The 12,027-nt window shown below is 36.7% G+C and overlaps 1 protein-coding gene across 3 annotated transcripts in view; it reads left to right on the top strand.

The window, feature by feature from the left end:
- The window catches only part of TTC7B (tetratricopeptide repeat domain 7B), a 150,704-nt gene that overhangs the window by 29,955 nt on the left and 108,722 nt on the right, over window positions 1–12,027 (top strand). For all 3 annotated transcript variants that reach the window (XM_075426370.1, XM_075426369.1, XM_075426371.1), the window contains 2 exons: window positions 5,769–5,899; window positions 7,999–8,120. In XM_075426370.1, the coding sequence (XP_075282485.1) occupies window positions 5,769–5,899; window positions 7,999–8,120 (253 nt within the window). The remainder of the gene's footprint in view (window positions 1–5,768; window positions 5,900–7,998; window positions 8,121–12,027) is intronic.

Genomic DNA, 12,027 nt, shown 5'->3' with positions numbered 1-12,027 from the left:
GTTTAAAAGAGTGGCTAGCCAGATCAGCTTCCCTTAAATTCAAGTGTGCTGAGAGAAGGAGGTATTGACCTTCTTTCTGATGCCCTTTCTGGAAAGCCAGTTGGGTATGAAACCAGCCATAGAGGAGATCCTCCATCCTGACAGCTGCTGGAGATTTTTTCCCCTGTGTCTTGGCATGGGGGTATGGGCAATACAAGGTCCTTGAAAAACCAGAGAAATTAATTGTTCGTGTTTCCTTAGATTGCCTAAAGAAATAGGCAGTTCCTTCTAAGACAGCGTATCTGCAGTAACAGTGAAAGCAAGAGGTGGTTTTTTATAAATACATTTCCCTACTTTGTATTCTTACTTTTCTTCCTCTCCTTTATAATAATTACTTTACAAATATGGAGAAAAAACATGCTTTGCTTTATAAAAAAATTTCTCTGCAAGCAAGTCACAATCTTTGACTGAGGGCTTCTAGAAATAAGTCCTTCCCTTCAGTGAGATTAGCAGTGTTTGTTCTAAGCTCAGAAATAAACTGTGGGAGTTCCTTGATAGCAGTAGCTCAGATTGTTTCAGTGCCTCTTTTAAAATTACCAATAAATGTTTGCCATATTCTGTATAATTGTTCTAAATATATAAGCTGAGTATGAAGTTTCTTTAAAAGGAGGTGAAAGGGTTTTTTTGGTGTTTACAGCTTTTGGAACACTTACCAGTGTTGCTTTGCGTATCATATTGGGAAGAGTAAGTGCTCTATGCTCAAACACACTTGGATTTCACATGTCTGTTTAAGGAAAACAGGAAGCAGGCCCAGAAATCTTTATCTATTGATGTGACTCTCTTGCTCTTGCAAAAGCATCTGTATTTACTTAAGGGTAAAATAGTTGTTTACTGGGTTTTCTGATGTCCCTTGACTTGTCTACTGAAAAAACTAGATAAATCATGGGGTCTGTTGTTATTTGTGGTCTCTAAAGTTTATACCAACAAGGTACTGGCTGGCATCATTGAAAATCCTCAGATATACAGTACAGTAAATGTGATAGGCTTTTCTCAGCCTTGTGTTTTTGGGTTTTTTTAATGGTCTCAGTATTTCTCTGGATAGCCAGAGTACTTGGTGAAGATCTGATCTGTGCTGTGGATTCCCTTTTGACCTTAGAGTAATTTTTGGTTTACTCTACGTGATGGAATAGGAGTGCTAGTTAATCAGTTTTCCTACAAAACTTGTAAGTCTGCCTTTTTTTTTTTTAAAGTTGTTTGTAAATGAAAAGTAATTACTGTCATTGTCCGTAACATAAAAACAGTTGGTTATCTAAGAATAAGCAAAACTATCGCACAGGGACTTCTTAAAAATCGTTAGTTTGTTATGTTTTCTTACTGAGGAGTTCTCTTTTTTGGTTTTTTTGGGTAGTGGTCAGTGTGAATATTTGGTGGTAGGGCTGGTCTGCTCTTGTATTTGTAAAAAGTGAAATAGTTTACTTGGCATAACCTTGGCCACTTAGTTGAGACCATAGATGCAAGAATGCCACTTGGAGTAAGTGATAAAGCTGTCTACTGTTTGCTTTCTGAATCTGCTACAAAATACAGATAATTTATAAAGTTTTTGAAGATTTAAAGAAAACCTTTTCAAGTTATCATGCGATTTAAATATCAGGCATACTCTTTTCTTGTCCAAATACTGTTTGTTGCTGTTCTGTTCTTTTGACAAGCAATTTTAGAGTTACTTTGCAAAACATATAAGCTTAACTAATATGGACTTGTATTCATTTCACTGCTGCTCAGTTTCTTTTCCCTCAGGAGTCAACTTGCTTGATATCAGGACTAGATATGTACGAGATAAGTGTCTTCCTGAAATAAAACTGACCCAGTTTTTTGGAAGCTTTTACCTGAAGGTGATTTTGACTGAGAGGGCTTAGAAATAAAAGCCATGAATATCGAAGTCAACTTGTGATACCACCTGACCTGAGATTCTTGAATGCAGAATAAAACAAAATAACCAATAAAAGTTAAACAAACCAATAGCTATGACCTTCACAACAAATGCAGTACTATTTTGTAGCAGTTACACATATGTCTTTTCCGAATATCTCAAAGAAGTTTATAAGCAGTTAAAAAAATTCCTGCCCTTCTGAGGGACAATAGCAGAGATTCCTGCCTGGCAGGTGTGGGAACAAGCACAAAGGGGAGAACTGACTTGTCTGAATATATGCAAAAGTCTTCAACAGATAATTGAGGGTGATACATATTTCTTTGAAATTCATGTGTGTTTCAGTTCTGTATGTTACCACTTGCTTGTTCTTCTTTTCAAAAGCCTAATATAATAATTCCTAATTTGAATAACTTTTTATAATTGCTCAGTCAGTATTCCTACGAAGAAGTGGGCAGTATATTTTGTGGTTGTAATTGCTATGTTGCAGTTATTATCTACTTGAAAGTTAATACTACTTTTATGTACTTTAATACATTATTCTTAAATTTCATCTGTATTTAAGAGAAAATGAAATGAGTAGTCTGGAGGAACTCTAATTTTAAGCTGTTACAGAGATTATAATTTATTCAAGGTTTTCTTCTAGTTGATCTGTTTTCATTTTTAATATAGTATTGAACTGCAATTATTCCTTGTGTCATCAAAACAAATAAAATGTCCAAACCATCCTGTTGAGTGGTCATTTCAGGATAGTTCTCCAAATGATTTTTGCATGCTTAAAATATACATACTTTCCTGGGTTGTAATAAACATACTGAGAAAAATACAGTGAATGCTAGTTGTGTAAGAAAGTTCCTCTAAGAAATAGTATTATAGACTTCATCAAAGGACAGTTTGAATTTTTTACTTCTCTTCTGTGTTACTTAAAGTTTCTGTCAGAGCACTGAGGTGCTTTCATGTCTTAAAGGAAATCCTCAGCTAAAATGAGAGAATGTCGTATAGTGAGTTTTTCAGATTAAAAAGATTATAGTTGTGGCCGTGAAGTATAAAAATAGAAATGATAAATCCAAGTCAAATCTACAAATAGCCAGCTGAGTAGTATGTTTCATGTAGTGGAGGATTACTGTGGGACACTGGCCATTCATGTCATGGGAGAAAAGGGGTGGAGAGGAGTGATCCGCTTACCAAGTATCTGGTGCATTTCACATTTTTATTTCAGATGAATTATTGTATTTTATGGTCATCCCTAAGTCTGAGTTTGAAGGTGTTCATGTAGGACACTGCAAACTTTCTATCCAGCATCAACCTTACGTTTAGATCATCTTATTGGAGGGTCAGTTCAAACCTACTGCAGTAGCAGGGTAATTGACATATTTCTGTAGTTTAATCTTGCTGCTTTTGGGTCTATGACTTACAGTCAGCAAAAAAAACTTTCGAGTATTTGCTATTTGATTGAAAAATTGAAAGCAAGCAGATTAGCCTAGGCTACTCTAGACTATTTTCAAATATAGTTAATTTTTAGAGATACGTTAGGTGAAAGCCATAACATGTCAGGAAAGTCCAGTGTCTGTTGTACTCAGGTTTGGCAGATTTTTAAGAGATGGACTATTTGTGTGTTTGCTGTGCTTTAGGAATGTGTAGGTTTTTGAAAAGTATATTGAGTTTTATTTTGTCTTTAGCAGAGCAGTGAGTACTGGAGCCAGGATTTTGTCTTAACTGGTTGTATGGCTAGCAAATAGAGCTGTAGGATATATGGGAGCTGGGCTTGTTCAGCCTGGAGAAGGCTGCGAGGGGACCTAATAAATGCTTACAAATATCTCAAGGGTGGGTGTCAGGAGGATGGGGCCAAGCTCTTTTCAATGGTGCCCAGTGACAGGACAAGGGGCAATGGGCACAAACTGAGGCACAGGAAGTTCAATCTGAACATGAGGAAGAACTTCTTCCCTCTGAGGGTGACGGAGCACTGGAACAGGCTGCCCAGGGAGGTTGTGGAGTCTCCTTCTCTGGAGATATTCAAGACCCGCCTGGACAAGGTCCTGTGCAGCCTGCTGTAGGTGACCCTGCTTTGCAGGGGGGTTGGGCTAGATGACCCACAGTGGTCCCTTCCAACCCCTACTATTCTGTGATTCTGTGATTCTGTTTTGAGTTTATCAATAAATAAACTTGATTCCATGGCTGTTTTAGTGAGAAAACTCTTGTAATTCCAATGAAACATCCTGTCCCCACCTTACAGTGCTGATGGGCAGAAATCCTTTGATAAACGGTTCTCCAAACTGGGGCTTTGCACTATCTGGCATTCTACAGACATCTGCCCAATGTGTAACTATGTGTTTTGTTACTGGTTTTGTTTTTAATTTCTCCAGCAATGGAGTCTCAAAACCTTGGATGATTAATTGAGAATATGGTCATTTAAATTGTGAATTATGTTAATGCGGAAGCAGTTGAAGGCACTTTGGGCTCAGCATTTACTCCTGACAGGCTGGAAGAATGACCTTAAATAAATCTCGTAAGAAAGTGTGGAAAGTGCTACACTGCAAATACAAACAATTATTCAAATAAATATAAGACAGGGTAACTGATGAGGCAGTTGGCTTGCAGAATATGATCTGGTGATCTGTTGCAGATCATAAACAGAAGAGAGTGTTTTACTAGTATGTAAAGGAAGGCCCTAAAGTTCTGCTGATTTGTATTTAATATTTTTTTTTAAAGTATCCTGTATCAAAAGAGGGAAGTCTTCAATCTTCTCTGCTCAGTGCTATTGAGGCCTCAAGTGGAGCTGTGTATCCAGTTTGGGCACAGTGAGTCAAGACAGAGGTAACCATTTGGAGAGTGTCCAGAGGAGATAAAAACGATTAGCTGTCAAGGAAGCATGGGCGAGAATTGACATTCTCTGTTGCAGGCATGTTTCTCTCTCTCTTGATAAACAATTACAAAATCTTTTGTAAAGAGAGGAATACTCTCTCTGTGAAGAAGACTAGGAGTAATTCATCTAGGGAGGGATATCTGGACACGAGGAAAAAACACTAATTGTGAGAGTAGTTGAGCTCTTTAGTAATTTGCATAGGAAGGCCAAGGCATCCCTATAGTCAGAGGTTTTTAAGAACAAGTTAGACAGGTGTCTGGGCTTGGTTGGTTCCTCAGTCGGATAAGTGGATTAGTATTCTCTAGGTACTTTCCAGCTGTTTTTTCTAATTATAATGAAATAACTGTAATAGAAGTGGCTTGTGTAAGAGATAGCATTGATTAGTACGGATTGTTGAGTTTTTATTTTAGACAAGCAAAGACTTTTTTTTCCTTCAAAGCACCAGATAATCTATTTGTTGGATAAGTCCTGAGATGAGAAGATTTCTGTGCCTTGGTGAGAGTGAGCTACCTCTTAATAAATTTAAATTTAAAAATTACACTTCCTAACCCTTTATTTTTTTGAAAAAGTATTTGTTTTTATAGGTGCTTCTGCCTTGCATGGTTACTAAGTTGAGTATTACCTGAGTGCCTTTCTTCCCCCCCTGCCTTGGTTTCTGTGATCACTCCAAAAAAGTGAAGATGTATTCAGTAATTTAGAACTGGTATAAAAAGATGCTAGGCGCTTTTGTGGTAGGCAGTCGTAATGTCTTTTAAATCAAAATTGCTTTAAAAAAATTGCTGCTTCTATGTTTATAATTATTAAGGAGAAGTCACTGTTATTTATATATTTATTAGTGTCTGTGTCAGAGGACCATACCTTCAATAATTTTTGGTAATTTTTTCTTTCTTTTGTTTCTTCTCCTGGCCAAAGGGGCTTAGCCTGGACTATTTCTTAGGTATAGTGTTATATACATGAGTTTTTAATGCTTCATTTGCAAATTTTTTTATCCACTCCTCCCAGGTCTCTGTCTTGAGAAGTTGCCAATTTCTTCTTCAGCTAGCAACCTCCATGTGGACCGTGAACAAGAAATTGTTACGTGCTACGAGAAGGCTGGGGATATTGCTCTTCTATACCTTCAGGAGATAGAAAGGGTAAGCTGGGCTGATTTGCTTAGTTGAAGAATTGTGTGGCTCATCTTTCATTGATGTGGTGTTAGCAACATTTTGGTAACTCAGCTAAAAGAGGTGTAATATTTTTTTCTTAGGACTTCAGTGCACACTTACAATTGGACAATAAATTTGTGTGCCTTAGTAGATGTCTGATAGCTTTCCTTATGACTGTTCTCATTCTGACCTCTTAGAAAATAGTGCTAGTAGCCTAAAAAGGGACAGAGCTCCTCTGAACTAATATGTATAGTCAAGATGCTGATCTGTGGCCTCTGGTTACCCTATGGTAATTCATTTATGAACATGGGATTATGGTGTCTCTCAAACACACATATTGGAATATGTACATTGTATGTATATGCTTACTAGTTTTTCAGGTAATTCTTGAAAATAATTCGATTCAAAATGAAGCTATAAAGATTGAAAATTGATCTTGTTTATGTTTATTTGGAGCCAATAACTTAACTGTTCTTAAAGCCTCTTTATAAAACTGCTTGAAGGTAAAATTCTGAAATAACGTTGCACCTGTCCGCAAGACGCTTGATGCATCGGTGGGGTGTCCAGAATAGTAATTGAAAGTGTGTTTGCTTCAACTAGTAATCACAGTCCTGGGACAATATAAAAATCATCAGAAATGACAGCCAGATAAGCATATGATTTTAAAATGTAGATGAAGTTCAGATAAATCTTAATAATTCTGTAAATTGGATCAGGACAATGTTCTTGGATTTGATAGCCCATTCGTCATTTTAGCTCATTAATATATTACTCCCTGTATGTGTGGAACTACAGAAAATTTGAGGTACTAGGTATGTAGGAGACCTGTTTTTTATTGATGAAACCTGATGTATCTGAGCTTTTTAATGTCAGACAAAATACAATTTACAAACAGCTCTGCAGTATATTAGGCAAGTTACTGTTTTCTCTTCCCCCCCTATAAATTATGGATTAGGAATTATGTAAAGTTAAAGTTAGGCTCTTTATTTGTAAACAGCGCAAAGCTTCATGATTTAAAAGCTTCAGGCTTTATCTGAATTTAAAGGGATACACAGGCTCTTTTATTTCCTCCTCTTGTTTTTCTTTACACCACAAACCTTGTCTTCTGTTTCTTACCACTTAGCAGAAACCCTTCAAGTGTTACAAATACCTTTTTTTAAGAAAAAAGAAAATTTGTGGTACCCTTTGTTTCTAGGAGTCACACGCTACTGCATTTTATTTAGACTCTGAGATATGCCTGGACAAAATACAATGCACTTGGGGCTCTGTTCTTTGGCTTGTGAATACTATTAGAAAGAAGCAAGCTAGAGATATCGGTCTGAGCCTTTTTCGGGCCTGTTGCTCACAAGCCTCAGGCCTGTCATCTGACACTTGTCTTTGAAGGCGTTACTAGGTACAGTTAGGGTCACACAAGCAAAAGGAGGGGGAAAGAAAACTTCGGTGTGATGGGGGAGAGAAGTAATTCACACTGTTTTTTAAATGCCTACACATTTTATTTTTTGAGGCTTTTTTGCTCTGTGTTTTTTGTTTGTTATTGCTGTTTAGTGGCTGGTAGGCTGTGTGGGGTGAATAGAAAGGCAAATGAAAGCTCACAAGTCTCCATTTTGATAGAGCATTTTTAATGTTGATGTAATACAAATTAGTTAATTTCTAAATTGTTTTTTGGAAATCACTCTGGAGATCATTTTTAATCTTCTCGCTGCTTTCTGTAGCAGTCTTTCCTAACCTAAAAGGGTTTTAGATTTTGAGTATCATCGCCTCCTGCTACTGAGTGAGGTTGCAAATATGCTTTTTCATATACTTGTTGTATACCATTCTTCACAAAAGTTTCTGAAAAAGCATTACAAAATTCATCTTAGTGGTATTTCTGCTTGGTGAAGAAATTACTTTTAAGGGTGTAGCGAAGAGCAAAATTGTTTATATTTAGGTGGGAATGGAGGTAAGGATAGAAATGGTCTACTAGCCACTGACTGCAGATGAAGAAGATTTCTCCAACATTAAGTATTACTTTCTGCGTGAAAGTCCACAATACTTGATTTTATTTTTTTTTCTAAACACATTTTTCCCTTTTTCTTTTGTCCTTGTAGGTAATTAATGCCAATATACAAAACAGAAGCCCTAAGCCAGGGCCCACTGCACATGAGCAAGATCTTGGTTTTTTCCTGGAAACAGGGCTCCAGAGAGCACATGTTTTATATTTCAAGAATGGGTAAGATTTGTTTCTCCTTTGTTGTTTGCTTTTTTGTTTAAGGTTTGTATTTGTGATCTAACTGGGCATCATCATTTTTTAGCAATTGTGGATTGTGTAAACATGAGACCTCTTACTAGTAAAGTAGTAACGTTTTGATTGAAATAGTAAGACTGCCCATATTGTATTTACATATAGTACAATCATTTAATCAAAGTATATTAAACTAATATTTTTTTTATGTACTAAATGTGAGAACGTAAAAAACCTTAAGCTTTAACTATTTGAAATTTGTTTTACTTTATTACTAGACTCTGTTAGAAGATGATTGACAACGTATTGAAACACTTGTTTTTTATAATTTTGATTTTGTAATTTTTTTCCAAATCTCTTCAGTTATCACTTATTTTAACATTATGCTGCAGGATAAATGTGCATGAAGACCAACAGTATGTATACAAGTATACAATCTCCATTGTACCTGCTCTGTAGATCCTTTTAGATTCTGCATGGGAGATCCTTTATAATTTATTTTAAATACGGCTTCCCTTAAAAGCCTAAAAATAAATTCAGATATCACAGAAAACGAAAAAAGGAATACAACTCCTCATTTTTAAGAGCTTCAAAACTTGGCACAAATGGTTTTTAAGTACATTTCTGACATTTGTTGTTGAAATCCCATAGTTAAAAATTTGTTTGCAGGATTTCTTGTTTCACTACTATAATGTGGTTTGATTGGAATATTGGAACTCCTGAAAGGACTACTGTTTTGTACCAAAAGTGTTTCTTATTCTTTCAAATACATAAGCAAGAGATAAAGGGAAATCATGCAGTGTCTGTAAAGAGTTCGAGATTTTAATGTACTGATGGTAGGGTTGCAAAAGGCTATGCAAGTTTTCAAACTGTTGAGGGATTTCAGCATGGAAGTGATTACTAAGCTTTTGAAATCTCATTCTTAATGTAATGAAGTAGTGCTGCAATAACACATGGTCTGAGAGTTCCGTTTTTAGTTCTGTTTTCATCATTTAATTGCAGGAAGAATGGAATGTTCTGAAAGTTAATTTTTTTGATTTACCAGAGCTAAAAATAGAATTTCTGTTTTTATGCCTGCATACATAATAAATAAGCTAAAAATTCCACATTTTGAATAATTTTGGTTGAAGGCCAGGATGGAAATGGTCCATTTAATCTGACATGTTGTGTGTAAAAGCTATCAGCAGTAGACTTAGCAGATTAAGATTAATTAAGAGAACAAAAAACAACCGCACAAAAAAGTAATCCAGTGGGTTATTAAGGAACGTTCAGCCCATAGCAGTGTTTTTCGTAGACCATATCAGTTGGTCTGGTGTGAACTTTGAAACGTTGATTGTATGCCATGGACACTTTAATCCTTTACAGTGAAGCTGTTGGTGTTCTTGTTAGCTCCTGTGCAAGCATATAATCTTTTTTCCAGTCTTCAGTACAATGGTCACTTGCTGTTTACAAGCTAATTGCACGTTATATATTTAATTTTAAATTTATTCTTCCAATTTCATTGGTGAGTGCTACTTTTTTTTTTGTGGTATGAGAGGAAGTGAGGTGTTAGGAAAAATAGCTCTGTGCCAATCATTATTTATATATTCCTGCCATTATATCCTTTAGTTTCCTGTCTTAATTTAGAACTAATCTCAATTCTTTCAAGATCTCCTGATATGGTCATTGTTCTAGGCTGCTAGTTATGTTGCTGCTTTTATGGGTCATTTGCTGCCGCCCCCCCCCCCCCCTTTTTTTTTTTGTTTTTAACTTAGGTTTACCAGAACTGGACAGAACTTTAAATATATACTTTTCTAATAGGGACAAATTTATAGCATGCCTTTTAATACATCTATTTTAAGGATGCTTTACTTGTTTTTTTTTAGATTTGTCATCTCTCTTAATGTTAGGTTTATAGAAGTTAGATTCAAGATCTTTCCATTAAGCTTAGCAACATACTTCAAGTTCGAGTTTAACTGAAAATTATGAAGACTATAGGAACATTTTCAAGGAGAGGAAATGTAGGTATCTTTAATATAGGCAGTTTAGAAGTGGAAACATTTCTTTTAAATAAACCTTTTTTTGCAATTGAAGCTGTAGATGTTAAAAGGACTTCAATCCTCTGGAGGAGGCAGGGGATCATCAGAATTTGTCTGCGTGTGAGTGATGGGGAGAAGGAGAAGAGGATAAGTGTGCCTGTCTGTCTTTACAGGCAGACTAAATCTGCTGTTCATATTGCAAGGCAGTGGAATCCCTTATTTGTGTATGTTCATGAAGAGAGGCTGACACTCAGAAGAGTTGAATCTGAAACAAAAGTTGCTTTTACCAAACTATAACTTGTCATTGGTTTGAGTCAGTTCAAATGTTACCCTGTTACCAGCATAGTGGCTATAGTTACTTACACATTAGAGCGTGCTTAAAGAGCTAAGTAGATGTTGATGGATTTTTTTTTTTTTTCTGGGCTTTTTAGGCTACAGTTCCACTCTAATAAGTACTAATTAACATCTCTCAAAATCTGCTGGAGAATTGAATTTGTCTGAGGTCATTTTGCTATGGGAGTGGGTTTTTGTTGTTGTTGCGTACCTAGGGGTCAGTTGGCTAATCACTGCTTTTACTCACACTTCTTCCACTGGAAGTGGAAGCATCATTTTTGTGCATGTGTGTCAGTTACCAACTAGAAAAGAAAATAAAATAACTTTTTTATGCTAGCTGGAAGAGCATAATTTTAGCAGTAATGTAAGGAGTATTGCCGCCCACCCAGAAAGCTGGTTGATCCACTTGAAATTTCCCCTTTGGTTCACTAACTATACAGAGATTTTCTTCTAAGTCAAGAAATCAAGTTTTTGTACAGGATTAAGTGACAGTCCTTCAAGTATGCATTATCTTGTATAAAAAACTTATAAAGTGTTTGAAGCCTAACTTAGCCTAACTGCTAAGTGCTGCCATTTTGAAAATACATGGAAAAGCAATTATCTAAAAAAAAAAATAATAATTGAACAGAGTAATTTTATTTTAGTGCTCTATTAAGACACAGATGTGAAATTAGTGTTTTCTTCCAGAGTGTACAGAATTTTAGTAAAGAATCGAACTACATACCCATTTTTCACTTGAGAGCAGAGGAACATTTTAACCTGGAAATGAGTAACAAAGAAGTTGAGGCAGTTGTTCTAAAACTTAAAGTAGGGTTTATGTGCTTTTTAAAATCATGCTGAAATATGTAACTTTAAATGTCTTTCAGGTTGATTATGCAACTTCTATTTCATAGAATCATAGAATATTTTGGGCTGGAAGGGATCTTTAAAGGTTGTCTGGTCCAACCCCCCTGCCATGGGCGGGGACATCTTCAACTCAGGTTGCTCAGAGCCCCATCCAACCTGACCTTGAATATTTCTGGGGATGGGGCCTCCAATACCTCTCCGAGCAACCTGTGCCAGTGTTTCACCACCCTCATTGCAAAAAATTTCCTCCTTACATCCAGTCTAAATGAACCCTCTGTTAGTTTAAAGCCATTACACCTTGTCCTATTGCTACAGGCCCTACTAAAATGTCTGTCTCCATCTTTCTTATAAGGCCCCTTCAGGTACTGGAAGGCTGCTATAAGGTCTCCCTGGAGCCTTCTCTTCTCCAGGCTGAACAGCCCCCACTCTCAGCCTCTCAGAGGAGAGGTGTTCCAGCCCTTGGATTATCTTTGTGGCCTCCTCTGGACCCGCTCCAACAGCTCCTTGTCTTTCCTGTTCTGAGGGCTCCGGAGCTGGTCGCAGGACTCCAGGTGAGGTCTCACCAGAGCAGAGCAGAGCGGAAGACTCCCCTCCCTTGACCTGTTGGCTATGCTTCTCTTGATGCAGCCCAGGGTATGGTTGGCCTTCTGGGCTGCAAATGTCCAGCTTTTCATCCAGCAGTACCCCCAAGTCCTTCT

The sequence above is a fragment of the Opisthocomus hoazin genome, chromosome 7, assembly GCF_030867145.1.
Source record: "Opisthocomus hoazin isolate bOpiHoa1 chromosome 7, bOpiHoa1.hap1, whole genome shotgun sequence".
In the NCBI taxonomy this organism is placed as follows: domain Eukaryota; kingdom Metazoa; phylum Chordata; class Aves; order Opisthocomiformes; family Opisthocomidae; genus Opisthocomus; species Opisthocomus hoazin.
Note: the sequence above shows the minus strand (reverse complement) of the source record. Positions and strands in the feature narration are given on the sequence as shown.